The 16,733-nt window shown below is 35.4% G+C and overlaps 1 protein-coding gene across 13 annotated transcripts in view; it reads right to left on the bottom strand.

The window, feature by feature from the left end:
• The window catches only part of LOC136854940 (transforming acidic coiled-coil-containing protein 3-like), a 245,539-nt gene that overhangs the window by 186,356 nt on the left and 42,450 nt on the right, over window positions 1-16,733 (bottom strand). For 6 of the 13 annotated variants that reach the window (XM_067131497.1, XM_067131526.1, XM_067131524.1 and 3 more), the window contains exon 2: window positions 14,126-14,839. In XM_067131497.1, coding sequence (XP_066987598.1) covers window positions 14,126-14,218 — 93 coding nt within the window. In that variant the 5' untranslated portion in view covers window positions 14,219-14,839. Of the gene's footprint in view, window positions 1-14,125; window positions 14,840-16,733 lie in introns of those variants that run through there. The other 7 variants (XM_067131488.1, XM_067131495.1, XM_067131490.1 and 4 more) reach the window with 3 other exon arrangements.

Below are 16,733 nucleotides of genomic sequence, written 5' to 3'. Positions count from 1 at the left end.
ATATTGGTTGACAATGACGACAAATATCATTTGACACTGACGACAAATTTCATATGACACTTTCGATACATTTCATTTGACACTCCCAACAAACTTCATTTGACACTATTGACAAACTTCATTTGACACTCCAAACATATCTAATCTGGCACGTAACTTATTTCATTTGACACTGTCAACAAATTTAATTTGACACTATCGACAAATTTCATTTGACACTCCCAAAAAATTTCATTTCACACTTAACAAACTCCATTTGACATTAAACACATTTCATTTGACACTGTCAACAAATTTCATTTGACACTTCCAACAAATATCATTTGACACTCTCAACAAATCTTATTTGACTCTCAACAAATGTTATTTGATATTCCCAACACATCTTATCTGACACTCCTGACAAATTTCATTTGACACTCCTGACAAATTTCATTTGTCACTCCTGACAAACTTCATTTGATACACATTTCACGTGACACTACCGACAAATTTCATTTGACACTCTCAACAAGTCTTATTTGACACCCCCCACAAACCCCATTTGACACTCCCAACAAATTTGATCTGACACCCCAAACAAATTTCATTTGACACTCCAAATTTCATTTTATCAAATTTCACTCCCAATATTTCATTTGACACTTAACATATTTCATTTGACACTGTCGATAAATATCATTCCAGGCTGCCAGAAATGATCATTTGACACGGTTGCCAAATTTCCCTCAACACTGTCGATAAGTTTCAATTGACCCAGACGACGTGCTGGGTACGAGCGCCGTCTGAAAACGTCTAGAGAAACGTCGAGAATCTACAGCAAAATTCCAGCATCGGTTTTACGTCAGATTCCCAACACCCTCCTCGACTGAGATCGATCTAGAACTGCTACAGGAAATACCACGACGCATTTCAAAGGACGCAACTGAATGAACGAACGCCGGGCACGAATCCGTTAAAGAAAAAGGCTAATGCGGATTATAAATCCGCCGACTTACCGACCACAATAGAGTCTGGGTTTCGTAAATCCTGACTGACGGGAAAGGAAGGGGGAGGGGGAGGGGGGGGGAGGAATGAAGGGACGGCCCGTGGACGGAGTGTCTTCTGTATCCTGGAGGGGATTCGGTTCCTCCACCTCGTAACCCACATTCCTCCTCCTCCGCCTCCTCCTCCTCCTCTTCTACCTCCTCCTCCTCCAACTCCTTTTTCTTCTTCTTCTTCTTCAACTTCTTCCTCCTCTGTCTACTCATCGCTTCCTTCTTCCTTTGCTGCCTAAGTGGATGACATTTCTTGAACCTCTATAATAACGGTACTCGCCAGTCGGTATTTAAATTATTACCGCAAAATATACACAACAGAGAGAGAGAGAGAGAGAGAGAGAGAGAGAGAGAGAAAGATTATTATTTATCCATCTATATATATATATATATATATATATATATATATATATATATATATATATATATATATATATATATATATATATATATATATATATGCTTTAGGGCAAAAGTTTTTCTTGTACGCAAATTTCGTTGAAATCTATGGCTTTTGATTGTTGATCAACTTCTTATTAGTTTGACAATATTTTCTGAATCGTCTACGTTCTTCCAGATTCATATATATATATATATATATATATATATATATATATATATATATATATATATATATATATATATATATATATATATATATATATATATACGCTTAAAAATCATAGTAGATGTATGTATATATATTACACACACAAACATACACAGTATATATACATATATATATTTATATACACTGTATAGATGGTTAATATTTATCTGTCTATATGTACCTCTGTCTGTCTGTCTGTCTCTCTCTCTCTCTCTTTCTCCCCCTCTCTCTCCTCTTTGGGGCAGACCTCCTACCTCTGTTTCACCTAACACTTCCGCCTGTCTTGCATGTTTTCATTTACCTACCAACCGTCACCCATTTCCCGAAGACTTTCCCTCGCTCCTCGATCGAGAGACCAATCTCCAAAAAAAAGCAAAAAAATAATACAAAAGACAAATGTAGAAATGTTTTGTCCATTGTTATTCTTGGGAACGTGAAAGCCATTTTTCCGTCTTTCAGTCTGCACTGCAGACCATTCCGTTCTTGCCAGATGGGAAGATATTGCACATAACTTTCTCTCCCGTCTCTCTCTCTCTCTTTCTCTCCCTGTCGCAACTAACTCCTCCTATCTATGCTCATTTGCCCGTTTTGTTCTGTTCTATTTTCTGTTTATTTATTTGATCTCCTCTTTCTGCGTTTTCCTTTACCTTCTGTTACTTCTTTCGAATGAACACCTTAATATTCTTTGGAAGCTTCAATTTCGTGTCAATGGCCCCTGTGGTGGGATTGTTCCATATGCATAGGGTTCATCTTCTGAATAATAATAATAATAAAAAAAAATAATAATAATAATAATAATAATAATAATAATAATAATATCAGACAGAGGCTCACATAAATACTGCGGAGACACATTCCATTACAGTGTGCATGGAATATTGAAATAATTAATGAAATAACTAAGATTTTTATTTATGATGAAGGCTGTCAATATCTGTACCGTAATTTTATTTTTGTGGTTATGATTGGGAGTCTTTGACTCAATCACAGGCACATTTTATATATATATATATATATATATATATATATATATATATACATATATATATACATATATATCTATATATGTATGTATATATATATATATATATATATATATATATATATATATATATATATATATATATATATATATATATATGTATGTATGTATATATATAGCCTGGCAGGCGTAAATGCTCTTCCGAGGAAGAGTGAATTCGATATTGAGGTGTATTGTTGCTTATTGTTTGAGCTTAAAAATTCGCCTTTTTACGATTTTGAAGACTACAATACACACGAACAACACACACACATATATATATATATATGTACACACATAAAATTCATATATATACATATATACAAAACAAAAGTTCCTTTCCACGACATTTGCCATTCAAGACAAGAGTTAGGCAGCGCCTGCTACTAAGCCTCTCCCCCTCCCCCCCCCCCCTTCGTTTGCATAACTCCCGAAATGACACGGGTTCATAGCCACCCCGTTTTAATTAGGGCATCACAAATGCCTAATATTACTCCCCTTGTACCTGTCATCTCCCTATTCTCGATCGCAATAATTACACTGAACTGAATTGAACTGAATATAGAATTAAGGCTAAAGGCTAAACACTGGGACTTATGAGGTCATTTAGGGCTGAAACGGAAATTGACAGGAAAAGTTTGAGAGGTGTAACAGGAGGAAAACCTCAAAGCAGTTGCACTATGAATCAATTGTTAGGAGAAGGTTGGGGAAAGTAAGATGGAAGAAGAGAATATGAAAGGAGGTACAGTAAAAGGAATGAAAGCATGAGTGAAATTTGTAAGGTTATAGTAAAGAAATAGCACTCGAACAAGCGTATTTGAAACCATTTTCGAGCAAAATTAAAAAAAGTAAAATTTGTAAGACAACTCGAATTAGATGAGCTCTTACGCAACCGGATTACATCATACGCACTCAGCTTCTAATTTTAGCTCAATATTACCTAATAAAATAGAAAGAGATTAGGATATCATTCCTGTAGCTGTCAAATCCTAATATTGTCTTTTAGAAAATAAGTAAAATATTACCTAGTTGTTATTTTCATACACAAAAATTGTAAGGAATTCGAAAAAGATGTTCGTGACAATATTCCGCCAAGTTGCTTCTTCATAAAGCACTGTCATGCAATAATTATTTCCATAAATAAAAATTTTAAGGAATTTGAAAAAATGTTCGTGACAATATTCCGCAAATACGTCGCTTCTATATAAAACATCACGTCATCAAATAAAGCTTCAGTTCCCTTGCGTCAGTTTCTATAACGACGCATTTTGCGACAGACATTCCTTCACGTGCCTGCGACAGGGGCGGGGAGGTGGTTACGTTAGCTTACGTTAGCTTACGTTAGCATTCATTGCAGGACACTTGACTGGCCCGCCCCTTCTGTGTTCGTGCTGCACGAGAATCTTGCAATGCAAATTCTAACTCGGCAACAAAGGTCGACCTTTTATCATATCTCGTCAGGGTCCGCTGTGGTAGGTGGCCAGATTTTATCATGGAGTAATAATTTTTAGCTTTATTTTTTTCAGTAAGTGACCTCTTCTTTCCCATTACCATTAGCTTAATTTATCTTTTCTTTTTTAGTAATTGATCTATTTCTCCTGCATTTCTCATTACCTTCTATTGCTTCTTTCTAATGAACACCTTAATATTCTTTGGACGTTTGAATTTCAAGTCAGTGGCCCTTTGGTGGGCTTGTTCCACATGAATAGGGTTCATAGTCTGAATAATAATAATAATAATAATAATAATAATAATAATAATAATAATAATAATAATAATAATAATAATAATTTCACATGTATCATATTTTCACATCATTTTGACATCTGTCACATTTTCAAAACGTCTCTTATGACAGTAATAAATATGACAGAAAATATGACAAATATTTGTTTATTAAAACTTCATGTCACAATAATATGATCCTGACATTAAAAAAAGCGACAACTAATTTTCTGTTGAAAATTCATGACAAAAACTATGAAAACGACATTAAAAGGCGACGATTTGAATTCCCTGAACGCCTTTTCGTTGTTGAATTCCCTGAACGCCTTTTCATTCTTGAATTCCCTGAACGCCTTTTCATTCTTGAATTCCCTGACGCCTTTTCATTGTTGAATTCCCTGAATCCTTTCATTCTTGAATTCCCTGAACGCCTTTTCAATCTTGAATTCCCTGAACGCCTTATCGTTCTTGAATTCCCTAAACGCCTTTTCATTCTTGAATTCCCTGAACGCCTTTTCATTCTTGAATTCCCTGAACGCCTTTTCATTCTTGAATTCCCTGAACGCCTTTTCATTCTTGAATTCCCTGAATCCCCTTTCATTCTTGAATTCCCTGAACGCCTTTTCAATCTTGAATTCCCTGAACGCCTTATCGTTCTTGAATTCCCTAAACGCCTTTTCATTCTTGAATTCCCTGAACGCCTTTTCATTCTTGAATTCCCTGAACGCCTTTTTCATTGTTGAATTCCCTGAACGCCTTTTCGTTCTCATCAGACTCCCGAAGGACAACAACGTCGTCCATTTTCTAAAACCTCAACGGAGCTATATTTTAATTTAGCCTGAAAGCCAAGAAGTCGTCGGAGAGCCGTGAAACAAAAGGTTGGTTCGCAGTGCCAAAACCGCGGTGCCAGAAGGTGCCACTACTATAGAAAGCTCAGGAGAGGAAAAGGACGACAGAGAATGGAGGTGTTTTGTGGAGGGGGATAAAGGAGGGAGGAAGGGGTAAAAGAGGGAGAGAGGGAGGTGAGGAGTAAAGGAGGGAATGAGGAAGAATAGAAGGAGGGTCAGGCTCCCTCGAGTACATTCTCAAGCCGAGATCTGTTTGGGAATTGTTAAGAACAGAGCCTCTATGGGATATAATAGATTAGAATATAGAATTTAGGCCAAAGACCAAGCGCTAGGAATCCACGAGGTCATTCACCTCTGAAGAGGAAAACTGAGAAAAAGGTTTAAAGGTGTAATAGGAGGAAAACCTCACACTTACACTCTGAATCAATTGCAAGGAGAGGGTTGAAGAAAGTAAGATGGAAGAAAAGAGAATATGAACGGAGGTACAGTAAAAGGAATGAAAGGTGGTAGCAGCTAGGGACCATGTGAGCGACGCTACAAAGAGCCTTCAGTAACTAAACAACCACGTCAATGTTCAAGCGTCAATCTCTCCTCGCGAATCAAAGGAGCGACTCCAAACAAACCACAAACAACTCCGTAAGGACGGCGCCCTTGCAGGAAGTGCCAGGGGCCTACGGGAAGAATGCCGGGAATGCGAGAGTGGCACTCGAAAACCGGCCGCGAAATGTTGTAACAACAAACTCCCGGGAGGCGTGGCGGCACTGATAAAAGGGTGGGAGTGGGGGGAGGCGTTGGCAGCGATACAGACCAAGGTGGAGATGGGATACGACTGTGTAAATCTATCTTCTTCCTGTTTCTCTCTCTCTCTCTCTCTCTCTCTCTCTACTCTCTCTCTCTCTCTCTCTCGATTTTGAACACTTACAGCTCAGCTTTGGTCTCTGGGATTATTATTATTATTATTATTATTAAAATAATGGCTGCTTCACAGTGTCAACCTTATATATATTATATATATATATATTATTAAAATATAAATATTTAAAAATTATTTATATATATATATAAATATATAAAATTATGCATATATACATATATATAATGTATAAATATATATATATATATAATATATATATATATAATATATATATATATATATATATATATATATATATATATATATATATATATATATATATATATATATAATATATTTCTGTAGTATATATTAAAGTATGTGATCCATCACAACCATTTAGAATAACCGATGAACGAGCGCAAATAAAAAAAAAAATCATATTTCAGGCTACTGACATCAAAATACGAGGTGACAAGTCATACGACACTGCTCCGGTTAGTTCTTTTCTCATTTATTTTTTCAAAGTACAGCAACAGCTATATACGTTCGTGAAAAGGTGTCCAACACGAGACTGGCGGAAAAAGGCCTTGTAAGAAGATTTAGATTAATTCTTGAGAGGTTTCAGGGGGCAAAAACCCCCACGTGTTGTGGGAATGGCTCTTCTCGTACAGTGACTAAGAGCGATGTTTACCTCGGTCAGCTGTTGGGAAGAAATATTGGCCGCTTTTTTATGTCAGTATCATAATTGTGACGTCGAAGTTTTGATATACAAATATTCCTCAAATCTTTTGCTATATTTATAACTGTTATGAGAGACGTTTGAAAATGTGATAGATGTCACAATGTGATGTAAAAATATGATAGGTGTACAATGAGGTCCACAGGATGACAAATGATTCAAGCTTATATTATTATTAGTATGTGTTATTATTATTATTATTATTGTGTGTGTATTATTATTCAGAAGATGAACCATATTCATGGAACTTTGCCTAATATTTTTCAGTAAAAATCTACAGTAATCTTAAAGCTTTCCCTCGTTTCAAAAGAATAACCACTCCAAAAGTAGCAAAAAATGTGGAAAAATCGTGAAGGAAGTTCGCCTACTTTGGAACCGGACCTGGAATATAAAATTTAGGCCAAAGCCCAAGCGCTGGGACCCATGTGGTCATTCAGTGCTGAAAGGGAAATTAAGAGCAAAGGTTTTGAAGGTGTAACAGGAGGAAAAACTCGATGTTGCACTATAAAAAAAAAACTACTAAAAGAAGGTTGAGGAAAGTAAGATGGAAGAGAGAGAATATGAACAGTGGCACAGCAAATGGAAGGGGCTGCAGCGAAGGGCCGACGGGACTCCGCAAAGAGCCTGCTGCGTAGCATCTTGCCCCAGAGAGCTCTGCAGATCTGCTGACTCGACAAGAATCTATCCCCGGCTAAGCTGTAGGTAACGACGTTGGCTTAATGCTTGTGTTGGCGGAGTTCATAACAAGACAGAAGTAAGAGGAAGTAGATACGTGTTGCGTTTTCGTACAGCGGAGGAAAACATTCTGTAAATTCCAATAATGTGTATCACTAACACTTTTTCACATCATGATGCCAGGAAAAAACTGTTGATTATTCATTAAATAATGTCCAATAAACCAAAAACAGTCAAACATATTCTAATAATGTGTATCACTAAAACTTTTTCACATTACGATGCAAGTAAAATATTATTCATTATTTCATTAAATAAATAATGGCCAATAAACCAAAATCAAAGATATTCTAAATAATGTGTATCAATAAAACTTTTTTACATTACAAAGCAAGTAAAAAACTGTTCATTATTCATTACATAAATAATGTCCAATAAACTAAAAACAGTCAAAGACATTCACGACACATATAATTTCATATTTGTCAAATCGTTCTAAAATTCCTTCCCGTCATTATGCAAATCAGGCTTACAATTATTAAAGCGATGTTCAGTAACTCTCCTAAAATTTCAAAGTATTCAGGAAAACTTTAAATATACCTTTCACTAAGGGGAAAAACATCCTTTAATGATTGCGGACGATTGACTGCTACGTATATAAATATTATAAATATTATCATCCTTCCATCAACCCCATTCCGTTATTAGTATTTAGTTCTTCGTACAATGAGTATATGTTAGCTGGCTGGAGGGAAGGAAAGAGTGGATAATGAAGAAAAATAAAACTATTTAGAAGTAATGATTGTTCCCAATAAGCTATAATAATAATAATAATAATAATAATAATAATAATAATAATAATAATAATAATAATAATAATAATAACAGCAGGGCTACCCATCTCCTTCCTAACGATGGATTGTGTTTCTAAGTCAGACAGTAAAAATTATATTATTATTGTATTATTATTGTATGTGTGTGTGTGTATGTATTAATAGATGAGCCCTATTCGTATGGGACAAGCCCACCAAAGGGGCCACTGACTTGAAATTCAAGCTTCCAAAAAAATATGGCGTTCTACAAAAGAAGTGAGAGGAAGTAAAGGGAAATACAGAAAGACTGATCTCACTCACCACAAAAGAAAATAGATTAACAAATTAACAAATAGATAAAAATGTAATACAGATAAAAATGTAATATTCTCTGGAAGCTTGAATCTCAAGTCAGTGGACCCTTTGGTGGGCTTGTTCCATACGAATAGGGTTCATCTACTGAATAATAATAATAATAATAATAATAATAATAATAATAATAATAATAATAATAATAATAATAGCGTAGTTCAACACCGTCATTAGAGTGTCGTCATGCCTCCGTTGTAAAAACAGCCCGTAAATTTGCGCACGATGGAAAATCGTGTACTTTCGCTTAAATGCCTTGGAAAAAAGATGTCGGCGTGGCGGGAACTTTGCCCCGTTATGCATGAATAGCGAGGCAGCGGAAAAAAATCAGACTCTGTCTGTCTGTCTCTGTCTCTCCAAGTTGCAAGTCTCTCTCTATCTCTCTTTCTCTCTCTCTCTCACACACACACACCAAGTTGCAAGTCTCTCTCTCTCCCTCACACCAAGTCGCAAGTCTATCTTTGTCTCTCTCCCTTTCACCAAGTTGCAAGTCTCTCTCTCTCTCTCTCTCTCTCTCTCTCTCTCTCTCTCTCTCTCTCTCTCTCTCTCTCTCTCTCACACACACACACACACAAGTTGCAAGTCTCTCTCTGTCTCACCAAGTTACGTGTCTCTCTCTCTCTCTCTCTCTCTCACCAAGTTACAGGTCATCTGGAAACGGGCGAAGGATGACACGTCATGAAAAATCACTGTTCTCTGCAGTTCCTTAGGAGATGCGGCCTGGGGAACAGAAGGGAAAGCAAACAAACGAACGAGTCACTTTCCGTAGTTTTTTTTGTCAATTCTGACTTTCCCTCTAAATGAAAGCTGTCTCCCTACTTCCGGTCCTCATCTTTTTTGTTTCAGGCCATCGAGGAAGAGGTGATTACTGCATTTCACTTTGTTTTTAATTTTAATCTTTTTTTATTATTTAGTGGTTTGTGTTTAATGCAGAGGAAAATGTGGGCTTGTAGAGAGGAGTGGGTAAGTCAAATGTCTGATTAAATTTGATTTCCTTTGGGTAAGTTATTCCCAAGGTAAATTGGATTTTATATATATATACAAATATATATATAAATATATATATACATATATATATATATATATATATATATATATATATATATATATATATATATATATATAATTTTGCATTCAGATTCTCCATGCGAAGAATGACGACGTGAAACTACATAAAAAAAAAAAAATAGAAAGTTCCACTGGCATACAATAGGTGACAGTAAGCGGGGAAAAACAATAAATTTTCATAACGTGTTATTATCATAAAATGACGGCAGTTCAAAGGCATGTCATTTGTAACAGAGAGAGAGAGAGAGAGAGAGAGAGAGAGAGAGAGAGAGAGAAGAATTACCATAATAACTTCAAGTGAAATGTCTTCTTCCTGTAATCTGCTTTCCAGTCACGTGATACTTCCCACAGAATGAAATGTCTCTACATTTCATTTCACCTTCTTTTCTCTCCTATGTTTAATTCTTTTTTTTATTTTAAATCTTCTTTACTTTAAATCTTCATCTTAAATCCCATTTATTCTAAATCTCCCTTGTTTTAGATTTTGTAAAAATCTATTTTAAATCTTTATCGTGAATCTCCTTTATTTAAAATCTCTTTTAATTTAAAATTCCTTTATTTTAAATCCTTTAATTTAAATGTCCGTTATTTTAAATGTCCTGTATTTTAAATCTCCTTTATTTTAATTTTAAATCTCCTTTAATATTAAATCTCCTGTATTTTTAATTTTAAATCTCCTTTATTTTAATTTTAAATCTCCTTAATTTCCACATCCCTCTGCTGAGTTGGTGCTCTCTCTCTCTCTCTCTCTCTCTCTCTCTCTCTCTCTCTCTCTCTCTCTCTCTCTCTCTCTCTCTTTATTGATTTTGAGACGACGGTGTTGCGGATTTATGAGGGGCCCATTAATCTCACAGCTTGCAAGCTGCGTGCATCGTCGCTCTGTTTTCATTTCCATGGAATTAGTTAGTGCATGCAAATTCATTGCTCTCTCTCTCTCTCTCTCTCTCTCTCTCTCTCTCTCTCTCTCTCTCTCTCTCTCTCTCTCTCTCTCTCATTAAATATATATATATATATATATATATATATATATATATATATATATATATATATATATATATATATACTCTATATCTATATATATGACGGACATTAATTACTGAACTAGGCTCCACAAAAATACACGTATACATAATGTCTTTTTGCGTGTGAATATGCAAGTATACATATCCAAAATGCATTATCTTCTGAAAGGGGACGTCTCCAAAAGGCGTTGCATTTGTAGCTCACAGCAATTATTTCGAGACAGAACCTCAATAGACTCATTTGCTTTCACCTAAATCAATCAAAATCCAACTTTACGAGACAATGTATTATTATTATAGTCACCCGTGAAAACATGTCTAGCAAAACGTAATAAAAGAAAATGGAAGAAATTCATATATTTTGGGGAGACTTACCTATTTGCGAAGGCATTTTCTTCGAGCACAGTGGCCGTGGTTCTAGGCCTATAACTTTTGATACTTTATCTTATCACAGTAAAGTATCAAAGGGATAAACTGAACGAAATAACTGGTTGCATGAAGTGAAACCATGTTCATTTTGCCGTCGAAAAACGATAAAACTTTAAATGTTAGATAAATCTAGTTAAAACAAAATACAATAATTCTGTTAGTAACACGAATGATTTCATAGAACATTTGTAATAAAGTGTCCCAGTAAAATGGTCAAAAGATAATGGTTGTAAGCGAAATAAAGGTAAAGTAACATATGCAAATACTTTATCTGGGGCAAGCCTTTGAACTTCAAAGTAAAAGGACATTAATTCATGCCGATTTCTTAATAACTCTACATAGAGAGAGAGAGAGAGAGAGAGAGAGAGAGAGAGAGAGAGAAGAAAGAGTGGGGGACCGAGGTAATAGTGTATAAATACAAATTACATATTTGATAACAGCCTATGTACTACAGCTAGACTTACTGAAACTCTGTTAATAAATACAACAAAAAATAAGAAAAAAATAAGCTTTACAGAAACACCTGTTTCTCTCTTATGACAGAACTGAGTTTATTCCATTCTCGTCTTTCAAATCTCGCCTACTTAGTAAGGTCTTTTGTTTCTGCAATAATAATAATAATAATAATAATAATAATAATAATAATAATAATAATAATAATATATTCCGTTATGATCTTCAAATCTCACCTACTTAAGGCCTTTTGTTTCTGCAATAATAATAATAATAATAATAATAATAATAATAATAATAATAATAATAATAATAATAATAATAATGCACAAACAACTGTAAGTAATTACGTAGAACAGATACGCGAAAGATACTAACTGTAGGTATAGTTATATATACATCGGACTCAGTACCAAGGTCTACAGTACAGTACTGACAGACATACCCTTGCACACGCAAATACCCAATTTATTATTACCCTATGCACGCAAATTTACCTGAAAATACACAAGCTACTTCATACTAACCCACAGTATTACAAAACGCTCGCAAAGGCTCAAAATAACCACAGCAAAGAAGAAAAAAAAAAAAACGATCTCACGGTACCTCAAGTACTAACTAGCGCGTATCACCAGAGCCGTGGCCAGTGCAAGCTGATATGGCTGGTACAGAAAGAGATGAGAGGTCTCTGAGAGGCTCCAGTTTCACTAAAGCCCTGTCAAGGCACGCTGACTGAGAGATTATCCTCCTGCCTTTTCTTCTTTTTCTTCTTCTTCTTCTCCACCTCCTTCTTTTTGGTCTCCTTGTTATTCTTCTTCTTCTCGTTCTTCTTCTTCTCCTCCTTCACCTCTTCCTCCTTCTTCTTCATCTTCTTCCTCTTCTTGTTGTTGTTCTTCTCCTCCTCTGCTTCTTCTTCTTCTGCTCCACCTCCTTCTTCTTTCACCTCCTTCTTCCTTCATCTCCTTCTCCTCCACCTCCTCCTCCTCCTCCTTCTTCTTCTTATTCTTCTTTTCTTTCTTCTTCTTCCTCTTCTTCTTCCTCCTCCTCCTCCTCCTCCTACTTCTCCCCCTCTACCTTCTTCTTTTTCTTCCTCATCTTCTTCTTCTAAGTACGAAAAATAACCCAACAGCAAACGCAAGAACTGCGAGCTACAACACACACAGGACAGTAATCCTCCATTTTAACGAGAGTGGACCAGAATGGAATATAACACTGGGACTTATGATGAAGTCATTCAGCGCTGAAATGGAACTAGAAAATAAAAAGGTCTGAAAGGTGTAACAGGAGAAAACCCAAAGCAATTTGCACTATAAAACAATTCTTGAGGTCTGAAAGTAAGATGGAAGAAAGAAAATATGAACGGAGGTACAGTAAAAAAGAATGGAAGGGGTTGCAGCTAGTATCGATGGGAGGTTTATTTTGCATCTGGAGAGTTGCCACCTTTCGGACATTCTCCTTTAGTTCCTCACACCGCTGAATGAAGTTTGAATTTCAAGTCAGTGGCCCCTGTGGTGGGCTTGTTCCATATCAATAGGGTTCATCTTCTGAACAATAATAATATAATAATAATGATAATAATAATAATAATAATAATACAAAGATATATGAAAGCACAACACAGGCTTAATCTAAAAACAACAGCAATGATATTAAAATACAACAACAACATAAATAAAAATAACAGAAATAATAACACTGGCATATTAAAATAAAACAACACAAACGCGGAAATGCATAACAGGTCGAAAAACTATTATCATATTATACAAGAGAAGCCACATTTGTTGTTATATGAAAACCTAAGACCGGTATGACGCACTGTAATGTGACTTGCCGGAGAACACTGGAGAATTAGCGGGTAAAATTACAGTGGGAGAGAGAAAGTGTTTCATGAGAGAGAGAGAGAGAGAGAGAGAGAGAGTGTGTCGATTGTGAGTGCGTATGTATATGTATACATAATCGCCGGTGTATTTCTCTCTCTGTGGATTGTGCGTGGGTATGTATATGCATACATATAATCGCCAGTGTATCTCTCTCTCTCTCTCTCTCTCTCTCTCTCTCTCTCTCTCTCTCTCTCATACACAATACATATATAATAATATACACACACATATATATATTATATACATACATATATATTTATATATATACAGTATATGTACACACACACACATATATATATGCATATACATATATAACTGAATCACGAAAATATGGAACGTGATGAATATATAAATAAAGATAAAATCCTGAAGAAGCAAAACACTGGAGTGCTGCGAGGCCTTTCGACTCTATGTCCTTTACTTGGCTGCTAAGTAAAGGACATGCCAGAGTCAAGGCCTCAGCCTTCTTTCCGTTTCTAGTGAATTTATCTTTGTCATGCATATACATATACATACACACACACACAACCATCCACACACGAAACAAACCAACAAACCACCACAATATAAACACTCACCTTTTTAGTCTTGCTGTTTTTCAGTCCCATGATGAATCTCACGAAGGAGATGAAGTGGATCGTGGCGTCCCAATCGAAGACATCTCCGAGCATTCCACAGCCCTCGCGGCTCCTCCCCCTCTGACCAAACGAACGCAACCGCTTGAAAATGTAAACAAGGTATTGCCGAAACGTTCTGCCTTTATATCCGGTGGACTGGACGTTCGTTGCCGATTATCGATAGTTTTATTTACTTCACGATTGCTAGTGCTTTGTAATTTTAACCTTGGTCAATCTTAGGTTAAGAGATGTCGGTATTTGCTTTTTATATTGTAGTTATTTGTTTTTAATTGTATTTTCAGATTTTTTTTTTGTGTTCACTTCAAGGTTATATTGATCCGTGGAGTATATTTTGTTGATGGTTACGTTCGTATTTTTCCTTTTTGTATTGTAGTTATTTGTTTTTAATTATGTCTTTTCAGATTTTTTGTGTTCACTTCAAAGTTATATATTGATCAGTAGATGATTTTTGTTCAGTTATTGTCGTATATTTTTCCTTTTGTTATTTTCTTTATTTTTTTTGAAATGTCGAAAGGCAGGCGGAGAATTCAAAAGACGCAGTCCGCTTTGAAAAAGGTTTGTTCTTTTATTGCGGAGGAGCAAATATCGTCGTCAATACTTTTCTGCTTCTTCTAGCAAGCAACGAAGATGCGTTTTACTAATGTGCAATATATTCTGAAACACGTCAACATAAAATATATATAATAATAATAATAATATTTTCCTCACATATGTTTTCATAACAGATTTCACAAGCCAAAAAAATAAAATTTTTTTGAGCGAAAGAAAATATGCTTATAATAATAATAATAATAATAATAATAATAATAATAATAATAATAATAATAATAATAATAACCCTTTTCAGTAATAATAATAATAATAATAATAATAATAATAATAATAATAATAATAATAATAATAATAATAATAATAATAATATAATAATAATAATAATAATAATAATAATAATAATAATAATGTATTGGAGGGGGATCTTTTTAGTTACTGTTACGGAAGCTGTCAATGATTACAATATTGATGGAATTTGCCAAGCGCGGACCTGCAATCTGCTTCCATCTGGTGATTGGATTGCGTAATGGTCTGTCATATGTTTGAAAGTGGATAGTTTGAATGATTTATCTTGTCCCGTCATTTGAGTGGACTCTCTCTCTCTCTCTCTCTCTCTCTCTCTCTCTCTCATAACACATGATTATCAGCCCCTTTCCTCTCTCAGGATACGACCATATAAATTCATGGCTCGCCCTGTCTGTCCCGATATGTGATTAAATATACAGAAGATATTCCGGCTGCCCACCTTCTCTCTCTCTCTCTCTGTCTCCCTACCCTTTTAATAAACATCTTTTAATATAATGAAAGAGTTACATAAGCTTCTCTCTCTCTCTCTCTCTCTCTCTCTCTCTTTCCTTTTAGTAAACATCTCTTGTTAATATAATGAAAGTTACATAATTCTCTCTCTCTCTCTCTCTCTCTCTCTCTCTCTCTCTCTCTCTCTCTCTCTCGTCCTCTTAGTAAACATCTCTTGTTAATATAGTGAAAGTTACATAATTCTCTCTCTCTCTCTATCTCTCTCTCTCTCTTCCTTTTAGTAAACATCTCTTGTTAATATAATGAAAGTTACATAATTCTCTCTCTCTCTCTCTCTCTCTCTCTCTCTCTCTCTCTCTCTCTCTCTCTCTCTCTCTCTCTGCTCTGGCACAGCTTTTAACCATCCAGTGGGCACTTCACATCTGTCAAAAAGCAGCGGTCCTCAGCATAGCCCGTAAGCAGCGACGCGTAATGATTTGCATGTTATTGTCTACAGATTGAGTTAAACTCATACGGCAGCCGGCGAATTAGTCCAGTGCCTGGAAATCGGTTGGCACTCTGCTCTCTCTTTGAGGGGGATAGTGCCAAGCGAACTGGCACTCCTGCTGTGTTCCTGTGGTGGCCTTGCCACACACACACACACACACACACACAGCCCCGCTAGAGAGAGAGGGGGAAGAAGAAGAAGAAAGAAGAAGAAGAAGAAGAAGAATAATATCTAACTCTTTCATTATATTAACAATGAGATGTTTGTTAATAGGACGAGAGAGAGAGAAGAGAGAGAGAGAGAGAGACTAATATCTAACTCTTTCATTATATTAACAAAGAGATGTTTGTTAATAGGACGAGAGAGAGAAGAGAGAAGATAAATTTATGTAACTCTCTTTCATTTATATTAACAGAGATGTTCATTAAAAACAAGCACAAGAAGAGAGAGAGAGAGAGAGGAGAAGAAGAAGAGAGACTAACTCTTTCATTATATTAACAAAGAATGTTTGTTAAAAGTACGAGAGAGAGAAAGAAAAAGAGAGAGAGAGAGAGAGAGAGAGAGACTAATAAGTAACTCTTCCACTCTCTCATCACATTAACAACAATGCTTCTTCATCACAATGACGGGATAATGCCACAAAGAGAAAACAAAATTCAAAATTATTCTCAGGTTCCTCAAATATTTTCCCCGAAGTTCTAAGAACCTTGTTACCACGTCATAAAAATACCTAACACTTATCCTATTTATATT

Source organism: Macrobrachium rosenbergii, chromosome 30 (genome assembly GCF_040412425.1).
Source record: "Macrobrachium rosenbergii isolate ZJJX-2024 chromosome 30, ASM4041242v1, whole genome shotgun sequence".
NCBI classification, from domain to species: domain Eukaryota; kingdom Metazoa; phylum Arthropoda; class Malacostraca; order Decapoda; family Palaemonidae; genus Macrobrachium; species Macrobrachium rosenbergii.
This window is presented reverse-complemented; position numbering and strand designations above follow the sequence as displayed.